Below are 17,189 nucleotides of genomic sequence, written 5' to 3'. Positions count from 1 at the left end.
TTCTCCTGCCTCAGCCTCCCTAGTAGCTGGGATTACAAGCACCCGCCAACACGCCCAGCTAATTTTTGTATTTTTAGTAATGATAGGGTTTCACCATGTTGGCCAGGCTGGTCTCGAACTCCTGACCTCATGTGATCCAACCCCCTTAGCCTCCCAAAGTGCTAAGATTACAGGCATGAGCCACCATGCCCAGCCAGTTGTACATAATTCAAAACTAAACTCTACAATAATAAGTTGCTTATTTCATTCAAAATCCTTGCAAATACACCCTTCAAGCCAATAAATCCCCTCCTCAGAATATAGTCTAAAGAATTAAACAAAAATGCAAAGATTGAGTTGTAACAGTATTGATATTAGTGGTATTTATGATCAAAAACTTTCAGAAACAACCTATATGGCCAACAATTTACTGTGGTATTGTATACACAGCTATTTTTAAAACATTGACATGCATTTAATAAGATGGGAAGACATTATATGTTGAGTGGGTAAAAGCAACTGTAATACCTAATGCATTCTCTGTTAGGTGGATTTATCATACAAGTTAGATAGTTCAGAAGTAGAAATTTCTAGGCTGAGCGCAGTGGCTCAAGCCTGTAATCCCAGCACTTTGGGGGGCCGAGGTGGGTGGATCTTTTGAGGTCAGGAGTTCGAGACCAGCCTGGCCAACATGGTGAAACCCCACCTCTACTAAAAAATACAAAAATTAGCTGGGCCTGGGCTGGGCGCGGTGGCTCATGCCTGTAATCCCAGCACTTTGGGAGGCTGAGGCGGGCACATCACCTGAGGTCAGGGGTTCAAGACCAGCCTGACCAACATGGTGAAACCCCGTCTCTACTAAAAATACAAAAAATTAGTTGGGCTTGGTGGTGGGAGCCTGTAATCTCAGCTACTCGGAGGCTGAGGCAGGAGAACTGCTTGAATCCAGGAGGCAGAGGTTGTAGTGAGCCGAGATGGTGCCATTGCACTCCAGCCTGGGCAACAAGAGCAAAACTCCATCTCAAAAAAAAAAAAAAATTAGCCAGGCATGGTGGTGGGCACCTGTAGTCCCAGTTACTTGGGAGGCTGAGACAGGAGAATCACTTGAACCTGGGAGGCAGAGGGTGCAGGGAGCCAAGATTGCACCACTGCACTCCAGCCTGGGTGACAGAGTGAGACTCTGTCTCCAAAAAAAAAAAAAAAAAGAAGAAGTAGAAATTTCTATAATTAGTATATTATTTCATAATCGGAAATAAAATGAATATATAAAAAAAGGAAATACAAAAATATAAAAGCAGCTGCTCTCCAACCCACAACCCCCGCTTGGCACAGGCCAACCACAAAAGTCCATCGCTACTTGTCCCATCTTGCCAACAAAATTAATGGAATTTCAATTCATGAACCACAGCAAAGCTGTTCCTTCTCCAATCCAAACCCTGGTTTTCTGCTCATCCTCCAGATCCTCTTGTGCCAGTCTGTAGCACCCCAGTGCCCCAAGCTTCCCCAATACCCAGCACATGTGCCATTCTGTCCGATTCCCCCCTCCTCTTGGTTCTGTGTTATCTGGGTCTATCTACTTGGCCTCTCTGCACTTTTCTTTCTTCCTATTTGATTTTATCTGGATTATTCCCTGTCTTCTGAGATAACTCCAGAATTGGTCTGGGAAAGACAAAAATTTCCTTTTACGACTGAGGAAGGAAAGAATCTAATGAGTCAAAATCACAATCCCTTTCAGCAGGTTGTAGAGAGTGGAAAGTGAATAAAGAGGCCTTGAAACTCTTATAGATTAATATAACTAATTCCCCGACCACAAAAGATTCTAGGCCAGTGTGGTAGCTCATGTCTGTAATCCCAGCACTCTGGGAAGCCGAGGTGGCAGATGGATTGCTTGAGCCCAGGAGTTTGAGACCATCTTAGGCAACAGGGCAAAATCCCATCTCTCCAAAAAAATAAAAATAAATAAATAATAACACCCCACAAAAATTAGCCAGGTGTGGTGGCACACACCTACAGTCCCCACTACTTGGTAAGCTGAGGTAGGAGGATCACCTGAGCTCAGGAGGTCAAGGCTGCAGTGAGCTGTGATTGTGCCACTACACTGTAGCTTGGGTAACAGAGTGAGACCCTGTCTCAATTAAAACATACAAAGATACTTAGAGAAATTGAGAAATTGTACCAAAGACTACATTATAGTAGGATAAGCGGAGTTTATTTCCATTTGCTTATTTTTATTTTCATATTTTTTTCAATGGCCATGTATTCCTTGATGAATAAAAAAAAACCCTGATATTTAAAAATGAACAAATGAAATTGGGGAAAGGCTCCTGAATGTAAAAAACCCTTTTACAAATCCTTGACATTGACCTATAACCTACCCAAATGTTTTTTCTGAGCCATAAAGAAAAGCAAAGATCGGCCAGGCGTGGTGGCTCACGCCTGTAATCCCAGCACTTTGGGAGGCCAAGGTGGGTGGATCACGAGGTCAGGAGATTGAGACCATCCTGGCTAACACGGTGAAATCCCATCTCTACTAAAAATACAAAAAATTAGCCGGGCGTGGTGGTGGGCGCATGTAGTCCCAGCTACTCAGGAGGCTGAGGCAGGAGAATGGCATGAACACAGGAGGTGGAGCTTGCAGTGAGCTGAGATTGCGTCCCTGCATTCCAGCCTGGGTGACAGAGTGAAACTCCATCTCCAACAAAAAAAAAAAGAAAAGGAAAAGAAAAGATCACTGGGTACAGTGGCTCACACCTGTAATCCCAGCACTTTGGGAGGCTGAGGCAGGCTGATCACGAGGTCAGCAGATCGAGACCATCCTGGTCAACATGGTGAAACCCCATCTCTACTACAAATACAAAAATTAGCAGGGCGTGGTGGCAAGTGCCTGTAATCCCAGCTACTTAGGAGGCTGAGGCAGGAGAATTGCTTGAATCCGGGAGGCGCGAGGCTGCAGGGAGCCAGAGATTGTGCACTGCCACTCCAGCCTGTGTGACAGAGGCAGATTCCATCTCAGAAAAAAAAAAAAAAAGAAAAGAAGTAAAGATCAAACTCAACACAAATTAACTCAAATGGAGGATTGAAATTTGAATTTAAGGAAATTCAGGCGGCGTGGTGCTCAAGCCTGTAATCTCAGCACTTTGGGAGGCCAAGGACGAGTGGATCATGAGTTCAGGAGATCGAGGATCATCCTGGCTAAACAATGAACCCCGTCTCTACTAAAAATACAAAAACTTAGCCGGGCGAGGTGGCGGGTGCTGTAGTCCCAGCTTACTCTGGAGGCTGAACACACGGGCAGGAGAAATGGCGTAAAACCCAGAGGCGGAGCTTGCCAGTGGCTGAGATCCGGACCACTGTCTCCAGCCCTGGGGACAGAGCGGCTCCGTCTCAAAAAAAAAAAAAAAGAAATTTAAGGAAATTCCTTTGCACACCCCGCAAGTAGGAGACGGTTGGCTGGCAGCAAAGCATCAGAGGGCTCCTACTCAGTTCATTCTGGAATACTTATTAAAATAATAATTCATGAAGTGAAGCATATAATAAAATTCATGTCAAACTTTTTAAATTTTCCTCTAGACAAGTAAAATACATATTTAGGTTGAATGCCTAAAGTCCAGGACAAAGAACAATGAAAAATCCAGGCCTACCTCAAGCAATTCCAAATTTGCTTTCACCTGTTCCAGTTTCTCATGTTCAAGGGAAAAGAACATGGTTTGAAGTTCTATAGAACTGGTTTTAGTTCATAATCTGCCCAACAACAGTCTATAATTAGAAAGTAACCAAGTTTCCAAGATGGAAAAAACAAACAAAGTTACTCTGAGCAGAAATGATTTTCTTCTATATCTGATAAAATGTATACCACTCCAATGCCCTGGCACTTACCTCCACCTGGAGCAAAATAAGACAGACAGACACACATACACGTACACGTACACACACACACACACACACCCTCTAGAGATTAACAGAAATTCTCAGAAATTTGGGAACCAGTTCTTGCCTGAGGTACTTTTTAGTCAACAGTTGGGCTGTTTATCACACCAATCACGACAAACCCCAAAAACATTTAGGACAAAGCTTTCCACAAATACGCCACCCATCTTTCTTGTAGACAACTGCCTCTGGGGTCTGCTGGGTGGAGTTTCACTTACTGGTAGTCCTTCAGTAAGAAAGAGGGCCAGGCACAGTGGCTCACACTTGTAATCCCAGAACTTTGGGAGGCCAAGGTGGATGGATCAGCTGAGGCCAGGAGTTTGAGACCAGCCTGGCCAACATGGCAAAACCCCATCTCTACTAAAAATATAAAAATTAGCTGGGTGTGGTGACGCATGCCTGTAATCCCAGCTATTCGGGAGGCTGAGACACGAGAATCACTTGAAACTGGGAGGTGGGGGTTGCAGTGAGCTGAGATTGTGCCACTGCACTCCAGTGTGGGTGACAGAGCCAGACTCTGTCTCAAAAAAAAACAAAAAAAACAAAGGACGGTGAGAGGGAAGGGAGAAACAGGACCTAGTTTTGCAACTCAAAAACCATTATGTTTTCTATTGTGAAATTAAAAATATATTAATACATATGTTTATATAATTTAACTATACATATTCAAAATATGAACATGTATTATCCCATTCCAATAAATAATAAATCTTTCCCTATAATAGTTACACATTCTAGGGCAGTCATTGATGGTTGTAAAAAGGTTTAGAATCCCATCACAGAAATTTTGTAGCAGTCTTCAAAGATGAATCAGTCTAGTCCAATTATACAGATAACTAAACTGAGGCCCACAGAAGTGAAGAAACATATCCAAAGGGATCCAGGGGAGAAACAAGAAAACAAGGGTGCCAGTTGTGGCAGCAACTCACAGTAGAACCCATTCTGTATTGTTAACCGGCTTAGGGATTTCCCCCACACTCGAAGTAACCTACTGTAACCAAGGATCATCCTGGAAAATCCCTCTACACTCTCATTTCTCTCTGAAACAAGGTGGCTATGGATACAGGTCCTAAACTTGCCAACGTGATTCAGTAGCTATATCTATAGTTTAACCACAAGTTACTGAAAGGGGAAAAAAAAAATCCCACAAAATTTTAGAGCTAGGAAGGATCTTGCTAACTTACCTCATTTTACACATAAGCAAGCTAAGGAATATACAAGTTAATAAATTTGTCCAAGGCCACCGATTGCAAAGTTGGCAATAAAAGTTTGCCATAACAGAAATCCTCGGATCAACTCAAGGCCACATTTGATGACTCCTGTCAGGTTGCAAGGCCAAAAAGAACCACCAAAGAGGCAGCAAAATATTTCCTGAGGAGTGCAGGCAGCTTTGCACTGAGTTCCAATTTTCTAACCGAAAAGCTATTTTGAAGTGTGGTTCCTGAGGAAGGCTGACTCACTGAAAAAGTGGGGAACAATTTACTCACGGTGGACTTCTCTAAATTGGCGATGTTTCTCTGTGGTCCTTCATCAGCCAGAGGGATCACTGCAAATATGAACCCACTCAACCATTTTCTTGCTTCTCATTGTTCTTAAACTAAAAACAGAATTCTTTAAACATTCTACAAGGCCTTGCAGGGTCTGGCCCCTGCTGCCTCTGCAGCCAGGGCCACTGTATATAGTTGTGGAGTTGGTGCCTGGCTGAGGGGGTAAGTGGAACCTGGAATCCAGGTCACACACTCCATGAGCCAAGGCCAAAATTTGGCTTAGGTTGTATCTGCTAGGAGAGGAAGAAGTGCCTTAGTAATTAGCATGAGGGAACTCTCAGGGCTAGCAGTTGGCCTACCTGCCAGCTTTGTCACACCATCTCCTGATTGCACCCTCATCCATTCAGGGTTTCTATATACCCCAGAACTCACCTTGCCTTTTGGCCATCTCAGGGTGAGGTCAATCAGGCAGAGAGGATAGTTTGTGCACAGGCCTCACTCCACCCTCCTTCAAGTCTCAGCTCAGCCAGCCTTTACTTGGTCTCTCTGACCAGAGCACAGTTCCATATGCCTTTTCTTTTCTTTTTTCAAGAAAGGTTCTTCCTCTGTCACTCAAGCTGGAGTGTGATGGCACGGTCATAGCTCACTGCAGCCTCTATCTCCTGCACTCAAGTGTCGTTCCTCAGCCTTCCGAGTAGCTGAAACTACAGGTGAGTGCCAGCATGCCTGGCTAATTTTTAATTTTTTTTTTTTTTTTTTTTAAGATGGAATCTCACTCTGTCGCCAGGCTGGAGTGCAGTGGCACGATCTCGGCTCACTGCAACCTCTGACTCTCTGGTTCAAACAATTCTCCTGCCTCAGCCTCCCGAGTAGCTAGGATTACAAGCATGTGCCATCACACCCAGGTAATTTTCGTATTTTTAGTAGAGACGAGGTTTCACCATGTTGGCCAGGCTGGTCTCGAACTCCTGACCTCAAGTGATCCCCTGCCTCAGCCTCCCAAAGTGAAGAGCTATTTTTGACTGTAGGCATAAATGTGGGCTTTAGACATAAATCAGTCTTGAGTAAATGAGAACAGTGTTTCCTGGGCCTAAGGATCATGGAATAAAAGAGATTGTACAGTAGGTTAAAACTGAGCCTGTCTCTTTTGTTACAGAAAGGTCATAGTGAGATTTTCCTAACCAACTGAATTAGGAAGGCCTAGAGGATTTATTGCATTCTTGCCATTTCCTAAATATTTACTGTATCCTGTGTAATTTGGCACAAACTAAACACTGGCATCCAAACCAACCATTGTCTTTTTAGCAGTTGGCATGTTAAAAGTGTTCATACTAAGACATGCCTTAGGAACCTCCAGATTTTATTTTGTTTTTAATAAACAACAGGTTGGACTTGGATTAGAAACCATAAATCTGATGCTTCCCACAGTGATGGAGCGTCAAATAATAGTTGTGTACAAAGCTCTGATTAGACTTCATTAAACCCTTTTTAACTTTTCATTATGGAACACTTCTAACATATACATAGGTAGAGAGAATAATGTATAATGAATCCTCATGTATGCTCAACATACATGCTTTCAACAATTAGCAACCCATAGTTACTCTTATCAATACTTTTTGGGGAACAAAAGTGGAAAGATATTTGTTTACAAACTGTTCTTCTTGAATGATTTTAGTAAATTAAAAAAAAAAAAAGTTAGGCTGGGTGCAGTGGCTCACACCTGTAATCCCAGCACTTTGGGAGGCTGAGGTAGGGGGATAACTTGAGGTTAGGAGTTTGACACCAGCCTGGCCAACATGGTGAAACCCTGTCTCTACTAAAAAATATATACAAAAATTCGCCAGGTGTAGTTGTGCATGCCTGTAATCCCAGCTACTTGGAGGCTGAGGCAGGAGAATCTCTTGAACCTGGGAGGCAGAGGTTGGAGTGAACCAAGATCCTGCCATGGCATCCAGCTTGGGTGATACAGCGAGACTCTGTCTTAACAAAACAAAACAAAAGCTACTTGAGAACTGTCACATGGCAAATTCTTACAGAGCTGTAGAGAGAAGACAGAGGCTGGACAAATGCTAATGAGCTTGGTAACACAGACTTCCTTCCCACAAGTTTCCTGTCTATTTACCCCTCACTAACCCCCAATGTCTGCATTCTTTTTGTTCCTCTGAGACAAGGAGAAGCTGCACCAATGAGATATGAAGCAGATTAGAAGAAGCAGGGCTTTCTGCCTTCCAGGTGTCTCCTTTAGCAAATTGCATAATGAGAAGGAAGGCCAGGAAATCCTATCATACATCAATGATGAATGCTTGCAAACCGGAGTCGTTAGCCTGAAGGTTTTGCCTACAATTACAGGACTTGAAGGCATTCTTAGAAACAGTAAGCCACGCTCAATTCAAGAGACAGAGGACGGTATTAAGGGTTAAGTTTTCCTGGATTTCCTGTACAGAGCTCTCTGTCCCTAAGCTGATTGACAGCTTCTCCTTTCTAAGACAGGGGGCCACGAATCCAAAATACACTCATATATTTGCACACTTACCTAGAATCACTGTAAATCCTTACCTAGGGAAAGGAAACAGAAACTACCAACCAAAGGCTGAAAGTAGCAGGCAACATTGAAAAAAAAAAAAAAAGCTGGACGGGGAGGGGAGGAGAGGAGAAGTTAAGATAAATACAGTTACATAAATAGTGTCACAGGTGTGCCAGGCATACCTCTCGCCTGTCATCCCAGCACTTTGGGAGGCCAAGGCAGGAGGATTGCTTGAGCCCAGGAGTTCAAAACCAACCTGGGCAACATGGCAAAAACCCTTCTCTACAAAAAAAAAATACAAAAATTAGCCGGGCTGGTGGTGCATGCCTATAGTCCCAGCTACTCAGGATGCTGAGGCGGGAGGATCACCTGAGCCCAGGGAGGTAGAGGCTGTAGTGAGCCATGAATGCACCACCATACTCCGGCCTGGGCAACAGAGTGAAACCCTAAAAAAAAAAAAAAAAAAAAAATAAATATATATTATATATATATCACACACACACACACACATACACACACACACACACACACTGTCAGAGGTTATTTAATGAAAAACAATCCTTATTAAAGATTTATATTTATTTATTTATTTATTTTTTACATGGGGTCTCACTCTATTGCCGAGGCTGTAGCGCAGTGGCGTGCGTTCTTGGCTCATTGCAACTTCCACCTCCCAGGCTCAAAGATCCTCCCACCTTAGCCTCCTGAGTAGCTGGGACCACAGATGCATACCACCAAGCCAGGCTAATTTTTTGTGTTTTTGGTAGAGATGGGGTTTTGCCAAGTTGCCCAGGCTGGTCTTAAACTTCTGAGCTTAGGCAATCCACCCTCCTCAGCCTCCCAAAGGGCTGGGATCACAGGCGTGAGCCACCACGCCCGGCCTAGATAAAGATTTTTAGATTAAAATGTTACCGTGTGTTGACAGACCTCTTAAAAGTTCTGTATTCAGAAGAAACACATAAGCCATCAGAGGAAGACAGATGCCAGCCTCAAGAGCAAATAAATGTGCATGGAAGGGCAGAAGAATTCTGGGAGGATTTGGGAAGGCTGGTGGAGTTGTACTCCTGACTGTATCCTCAGGGCCTAGACAGTGTCTGCCACATGGTAGGTGCTCAGTATTTGTTCAATGGAATAGAAGGATCTGAGCTGTGGGTTAGGATAAGTAAAATTTAATAAACCTTTCTCCTGTCTACGTACTCAATGCCTCCCCTATTCCCAACACCTGAGAGATTTGGAATTTGGAATAATAATGAACAGGGGAGATCAGGTAAGTCAGGTTGAGAAGGATGTGTTTACGTAGGTGTGTATTTCTGTAGACTTGCTATACTTGTATACAAATTAATTATCATGTGTGGTCTTGCTGCCTTTCCGTGAAGGCAGGAAACACAGCTCTCCTATTCTTCACTATCTCCTAACAGTGTCTGAGAAGTTGGTAAGTGCTTCATACTCTTTGTTAATTGAATGAATGAAGCAACACAAATAAGAGTAATGTTGTAGAACTGGTGTTGAAGCTGACTAATCTCAAAAACATTTCCACTTGCTTTAGTATAAACAGACTGCAACTCATTCTATCTATAATCATTTTAATACATTCTGATCCAGAGCATCCCAGGGTTGCCTTACCCTTTTTTTCCTCCACCAACTGGAAACTTGGTTCTTCATCTTTGCAGCATTTAAAGGTACAAACAATATGAACATTTCATAAAACCAGATGCTGGGAGCCACAGGCCTAGAACATATTACAGAGCCACTGAGCCATATTCATTTTGAAAAGATTACACTAATGCTCTTTTCAAACTTAGAATTACCAGCCTTCCGGAAACTCCTTATAATCTTGAGTAACTGAAAGCATAAAGTGGCAGCTGTCAATTCTACCCTCCTGCAAAATCTCCATAGGCCAAATGATCGGGCCACATGGTGAGGAGCTACTTAACTGAGAAAACATGGGTTCATTCCTTCAGCAGCTACATGGTTCTATCTAAATGGGGAGGCACAAATGTATATACATGAGAATAAATGCACCTCTCTTGCTGGAGAAGCAGCAGAGGCATTTTTATATGTTGCAAATTCTGTGTGTGGTTGGTGATTCTGAGGCCACACCAGAAAATATGAGTTCTAATGGCAGAAAAGAATTTTTTTTTTTCCAGACAGGGTTTCACTATGTTGTCCAGGCTAGTCTTAAACTCCTGGCCTTAAGCAATCCTCCCATCTCTGCCTCCCGAAGTGTTGGGATTACAGGTGTGAGCCACTATACCCATCCAGGAAAGAACTTTTTAGAATGAGACAGCAATAGTATTGCAAATGTTGTAAGAGTCAGGGATGCAGTTGAATTTGGTTAATCAAGAGCTTTAGAAAATTTGCAATATGGCTTAAAATGGAAAAAATATTTCACTTCCTATTATTAGCAGCTTTGGTTCCAATTAGCCTGTGACCTCAAGCTTTTATATTTCAGAAAGTTACAGGGTTCAAGAGGATCAGTGGTTCTCCTAGGGGTGTATATCACAATAACTTAGGAAGTTAGAGAAAAAGAAAAAAACAACAGATGCCTGGACCCTGCCAAGAATTATTCATTTTGAATCATGGAAGGTGACACCTGGGCATATAGGTATATTTATTTAAATTTTCTTTTGAGCCAGACCAATCCAGTGCCTCTCAGATTTTAATGTACCTATGAATCATCTGAGACTTTTGTTAAAATGTAGATTCTAACCTAGTAGGTCTGAAATGGGGCCTGAGATGCTTCACTTCTGACAAGCTCTCAGGTGAAAGATGCTGCTGTTCCATGGCTCACACTCAGTGAATAGAATTTTCCAGCTCAAATCATTTGGCATTCCATTAAGCACATAGAAGTTCTCATCCACAACTAGAATGTATCACATGCTTAATATTTAAATTGCAAGTGCAATTAGGTGTTGCCTTTGTTTTTTACTTTGAAGATCATGGTTAAGACTTCTGTTGTTTTGTGTGATGTGAAAAGAATATCTTTATCCCAAAACGTCTCACATCAAGGATGCAGAAGGTAAGCTATGGCAACTTCAATCTTAGACACTTTTCCTTCTTAATGTAAAGGATCCAAAGGCATTTCCAGCAAAATGCAAGTTTCCTAACCTGTTATTCATGCTATTCCTTTTAAATAATTCAATCTCTTCTGATCAGAAGTTCAAACAGATTTACTTCTATCCTAATCTCTCTTAATCTCCATGTTGGTATGGGCAGTTTTTTCCAGTGTTTCTGGATCTAGACAGTATTTGCTATGTTCTTCCCTCACCCTTCCTGAAATCTTAAAGATTTCTCTATCCTCATCTAAGCCAGTTTTCAACATTGGAGAGCTGAGGCTACAGCCCTCCTACAATGCCCTTGAGGCTCTCCTCACCAGCAGGGGATGGAACCACTGCTGAACACTCTTTTATCCAGGTCACATTTTCACATACGCTCTACCAAGATACTCTGAGAAACTACAGAGAAGTCTGTGGAGGATCCAGATGAACAGCTTCCAGCACTGCTTTGACCTACCCAACTACTAGCATCACCGAAAGAGGATAGTTCTCTTTAGAATGAGAAGTGTTCTGGATTCAAGGAAGCTCCCTAACCCTGAAGATGTTTGGTTTCTTCCTCGTGACTCATAGGAAGACAGAATAGTAGTTAAGAGCACAAGCCTAAGTTTGTGACTTTGAGTAAATCATTTAACCTCTCTGAGACTCAGGTTTAATAATTTAAAAAAATAACAGTTTTTTAAAATTGGGTTCTATGTCATAATGCAGGTAAAATACTTTGCAAAGTATGTGACACACAGAGCAGTCAATAAATCTTTATTTATATTATTAAATTATAAAGAAAGAAAAGATAACAATTGGTGGAAAAAACTACTGACTGGGTTTATAGTTGCCTAGAAAACAGTTGAAAGTTATATACCAAACTTTTACTGAAGTATGAAGAAAATTTCACATTTTATCCACATAATTTTCAAATCAACCTTTACTACTAGCCTGTATCTTTTGTAAGTTTTAAAAAATAAGCATAAGTTTTAAAAACTTCATGGATACTTTTCACTTTTTCACTTCAAAATTTTCATTGACAACTGACAACTCTTATTTGAAAGGAAAATGAGGAGGACCAACACCCCTAAACCACCTGAGTTAGTGGCCTAAGGCACAATACTGATGGAGCTATATTTAGTCAAAGGGTTGGCCCCTGGCCCTCACAGTGAAAAATGGATTCCATCAAAGGCAGCGAGGCTGCCTGAGCTTGTGCCTCGTCTGGGCAGCATACATGTTTAAAAAAAATAAACTTTTAAAAAAATTATTATTATTGATCTGTGTCAAACTTTGCCCCACATCTAAGTTACCTCAAGAAAATACCTCCATAACTAGATCACCAGATAAGATGCCCTCCTGCTTCATTGCAAAGAGAAAGGAAACAAACAAACAAACAAAACTGATGCAAACCTATTTACTACTTACTGTGTTTTAAAGACATTTTTAGCCAGGCACTGTAGCCCCTGCCTACAATATCAGTGCTTTGAGAGCCAAGGTGAAAGGATGGCTTGAGCCCAGAAGTCAAGACCAGCCTGGGCAACACAGTGAGACCACATCTCTAAAAAAAAAAAAAAATTAGCCAGGCATTGTGGCACGCACCTGTGGTCCCAGCCACTTGGCAGACTGAGGTAGGTGGATTGCTTGAGCCTAGGAGGTTGAGGCTGTAGTGAGCTGTGATCACAGTACTGCACTCCAGCCTGGGCAACAGAACAAAACCTTGTCTCAAAAGTAAATCAATAATAAAAATTTTTAAAAGAAATTTTTGGCCAGGCACAGAGGCTCACGCCTGTAATCCCAGCATTTTGGGAGGCTGAGGCAGGCAGATCACTTGAGGTCAGGAGTTCAAGATCAGCCAGGACAACATGGTGAAACCCCGTCTCTACTAAAAATACAAAAATTAGCCAGGCACGGTGGTGCATGCCTGTAATCCCAGCTACTCAGGAGGCTAAGGCACGAGAATTGGTTGAATCCGGGAGGCAAAGGTTGCAGTGAGATGAGATCACGCCACTGCACTCCAGCCTGGGTGACAGAACGAGATTCAGTCTCAATAAAAACAAAAAAGAAAAGAAAGAAATTTTTTAGTGTTCCAGGAAAGCAGCCTGAAGCACAGAGCTGAGGGAAGGTTCAGAAGGCAGCTGCCTCAGGCCTTGGGCCTGCCCCACCCCGTCCTAATTTGTACCTTGGCTGCCACACTAGTTCCGAGTCCACTCAGGGCCTGTGCCCCCTACACACCAAGCCATTCCCAGAGTGCAATTCCTTAAGAATTCCTTAAGCAATGCAGAAGAAGGATCTGTACTATCATCTATAGAGTCCCACATGTGGTCTTCCACCTCTGCATGGGGGTGACTGCTGTGAACCATACTCAGAAACTGTGAAGTCTCCCCCTCTCCTCTGTGCTGTGTGTTTGCTCCTTTAGCTTCTCAACAACTGCCAGGAGCCCCTGGGCCAGAATTCAAGTCTGATTCATCTTGGTGTGCTTGGAGCTTGGCATGGGGCCAGGCACAGAGAGGTGGCTCAATGTATAAGCCAACTAACTGTGAGCCAACTGAAAAGCCACCCTGTTCACCCTTTCCCACACCGTTCAAGTGTGAATTTCTCCCTTTTCTCCCAAGCCAGCTTGCTCCTTCTTCCCTCTACCTCTGCCCTGAAATAGAAATGTCAGACATTTAAGGGCAAGTGAGTCCTTTATAAAGTCTGAGGGTGACTTTTTCTTTAAAGATGCGTAGGAGATAATAAGCAAGATTGAGAATATCACCACCCATCCTGCATAAGCCAGAGAAGCATTTCTTAAAGGGTGAACTACAAGGAAAGGTGGTTTCTAGGAAAGCAGGTGTACACGCAATCTTAATACAGGATACTTTGTAAGTATCAGGTATTGAAAAGGCCTTCTGATACATTGAAACCCCAGTCTAGGAAGCGAAGACAGAGAAAGTGACCACGCCCGGCCACTGCTGGAAGAAAATGCCAGAAGGCCATCTTCTCAGAGTCATGGCAGCCTTCACCCCACAATGGGAGATGCGCCACCAGGAGACACCCACCCTTGATCCCAAGCTCAGCTTTACTGTACAGTGTGACTGGCATTAGGCAGAAAAACCAACAAAGTGCGTCGCCACTTGGTTGCCCTTTTTACACTATCCCGGGTCCACACCCCGCCGTCCTGGCCAGCCCCAGGGTAGGGTTACACCACTTTCCTTTTCTTCTTATTTTAAAAGACGAGGGCGCTACAAATATCTTTCCAGCAAGAACCCGATCCTGGCACGGGGGGGCGTGCGGTGGGACCTCATTTTTCTTCCCCGCGGGTTGGGCAAATTTCCCCGTCCCCTCTTCCCCAAGAGGGCCCCCTCAAGTCTTAGCCTTTGGTGCAGAAAAGGGGCAGAAAAGGGGACCCCAGGTTACTGCGGCCTCGCCCTGCGAACAAGTTTCCACTGGCTTGGCCGCTTGCAGAATTGCCAGGGCAGGCGCTGAGTGTGGTCAGAGAGCCTCTCTACATCCCGGAATCTTGCACCCCAAGGCCCCTCCGTGCTCTCCCCAGATCGGTGTCCCGGGTAGGGGGACTCCACTTACCCCACAACGGAAATCATCATGGCAGCCACCACCAGGTAGTTGGTCTGGTAATAGAGCAGGTTGCTCACCACGCGGTTGTTCCATTTGGAAATGTCCCTGAAGTCTGGCCGGGCAAAGCGATCGGAACCCGGGAAGAAATCGTCCCAGGCGCGGAGTGGGGCGATATTAACGTCCATGTTCTCAGCTTCGCGTTCTTCGCCTCAGGAATCTGGCGGCGGCGGCGGCGGCAACCGATCAGCTGAGCTGAGTTGAAGAGTTGACAGCGGCTCTGTCTCGATCGGCTTTGCGGTTGGCAGACAGCAGAGCAAAGGAAATTGGGAGTGGGCGGGCGTGTTTGCTTCTCTTTACTTCTTGATTGGCTCTTGGTTGGGTATAGGAAAACAGGGACCTCAAGACAGAACAAGGGACCAAATGCAGAATAGAGATGAAACGACAGAAAGCAATCAGCGGAAATCCTCTGTCTGAAGCGAGGTGGCAATGCCTTCTCTAGCAGTCCGAATACCAGCTGCCTCCTTTGAAATACCGTTTTTGAAGGTTTACCTGGGAGTGTGTTCTCTGACTTACAGAGAAAAATTTTGGCAGCTGTGCAGATGCCAATCTAAGTGAAATGAAATGGAAGGCAACTATAGTGTTACTGGAGAATGAGCTGCTTTTGAAAACTAAGTCTTACTAACCTCTACACATCTGAATGCAATTCCCATGTTTTCTCTGTTTCACCATGAGTCACTATGTGTGAAATCAGATTGGCAAAACGGGAAAGAAGGTCATGTAGAACAGAAGGGCTGGTTTGTTTTTTTCACTTCTCTTCTTTGTTCTCCATCTCTGTTCTCTTGAGGCTAAATTGTTGGACTGCTGTGCCATTCTGATAAAGTGATAAAGTAGGCACTCTGGCCACTTCAGTCCTCAGCTGGGCACGTTGCTTACATTTTAAAGCAAGTTGTCTGCAGTGAACTAGCTGTTATGCATCTAGCATTTTTCTGGGCAGAAATATGCATTCCACTTCAGAGGTTTTCTTAGTTTTATTGCAATATTTGGTGACAACTTTCATTGAGGGACCACAGTATATTCATAGATAAGGTGATGTTTAGTATCCCAGCCCAAAGAACTGGCAAAAGATGTATTCGTTGTAAATTCTCTTCTAAGCTTCCAAAGGGTCATCTTTTTTCAGTTAAGGGGCTGATTGGTATAATGCATGAGAAAAAGTAGTTTAATTGTATAATGTAATAGGTAGGATTCCAAGGTGAAGATTTCTAAGATAATAGAGTCTCTAAGCCCCTAAGTGGCTTAGACAAGGTGAATTCACTCTACTCAGATCACCAATTTTTGAACACTTGTAAAGTAATGAAATAAACTAATGCAAAGTCTAGAAAACATAATTTAATTTTCCTTATTGATTTAGAAGACAGTTAAGGAGCTTACAGTGACTCTAAGAAATTACTACTACTACTGGTGTTTAGGAAAGTTTGGTGATTGCATGGAATTAATGCTGACTAAGATATATTTTATATGCTGCTTTTTGAATCAAGTTTAAAATGTGAAATATTCCTGAGTGCTCATGTGTTCTTGATTCTGGAAAAATGGGATGGTGTGAAGTCAGAGAAAGCAAAATTAGAGTCCCAGCTCCTTCCTCTCTGGCAAGTGACTTTGGAGAAATTACTTAATCTCTCCCAACCTCAGTGGCTTCATGTGTAAAGTGGGATAATGGAACATTTGCCACATAGGTGAGGATAAATGAAGGAATGTATAGGAAATGCTTAGTGTATAATAAAGGTTCACAGTTATATGTTACTATTATTGTTATTAGTAATAGCATAGCCCACGATTCATGTCTGCTGTTAATAGTGCTTTAATCTGATTTGTTTTCTATGCTTTCATTATAAACATCTACTGACTTTTCCCTACCTTGCTCCAATTTTATTGTTGTGGTTGTATCTGGGTAGGGGGAGAAGGCTGAGAATATTCAGTACAATGCCAACAAATATTTCGAGTTCTTTTGAGGCTCTGTGAAAGCACTGTGGGGTATTTTTTCTTTTTTTAAAGAGGAGAAAGATGTAATCCTGCTCTGCCTTCAAAACTCCTGCAATCCAGTGGAAACACTAGTTAAATATGAGACGGTGAGAGGAGTGCTAAATAGAGATGCATGGAGCCTCAGTTATCAGTTACAGGAAGTCAGAGGGCGTGGAGGAATTCCCCAGGGCTTCAGAATGTCAAGCAGCAGCACCGTGTACAAGCTGAGTAAATCACCTTGGTCAAGATGAAAGTGGGAACGCCAGTGAGGCCCCACACCTGTTGGTGAGATCGATGAGCATTAGAAGCTATGACCAAGAACTTTATCTTCCAACTGCTCAGAACTGCATGACCAAAAGCTGTCAAGAGTATATTAGTAACAATATGATTACTCCTTGATCACAGACAATTGATACCCAAGAAATAGTTATTTCTCTAAAGAGGTTTAAACATAAATAAATTCTAAAAAGACAGAGATGTTTATAGCATGATTCCTTTCTGCCTCCCTCCCAAAATGTTAACCCTGTGTCTCTCTTTGGGGTATGAGAGATTTTTTTTCTCTAAACATTTCTACCTTTGTTAAATTATTTTAAATAAAAATGAACACATAATGAGTCATTACTTTTTTCCAGTAACTGTTTGAAATGCTATTAGTAGCAGCTC

General features: G+C 42.9%; 1 protein-coding gene across 1 annotated transcript in view; it reads right to left on the bottom strand.

The window, feature by feature from the left end:
- ARL6IP5 (ARF like GTPase 6 interacting protein 5) overlaps positions 1 to 14,953 on the bottom strand; it is a 22,111-nt gene extending 7,158 nt beyond the window's left edge. Inside the window, exon 1 of the mRNA XM_017859402.1 lies at positions 14,520 to 14,953. Coding sequence (XP_017714891.1) covers positions 14,520 to 14,695 — 176 coding nt within the window. The 5' untranslated portion in view covers positions 14,696 to 14,953. The remainder of the gene's footprint in view (positions 1 to 14,519) is intronic.
- Between the last annotated feature and the right edge of the window lie 2,236 nt (positions 14,954 to 17,189).

Source organism: Rhinopithecus bieti, unplaced genomic scaffold (genome assembly GCF_001698545.2).
Source record: "Rhinopithecus bieti isolate Rb0 unplaced genomic scaffold, ASM169854v2 scaffold_47418, whole genome shotgun sequence".
Classification (NCBI taxonomy): Eukaryota; Metazoa; Chordata; class Mammalia; order Primates; family Cercopithecidae; genus Rhinopithecus; species Rhinopithecus bieti.
The sequence above is the reverse complement of the archived record's forward strand: the minus strand, read 5'-3'. Positions and strand labels throughout refer to the sequence as shown.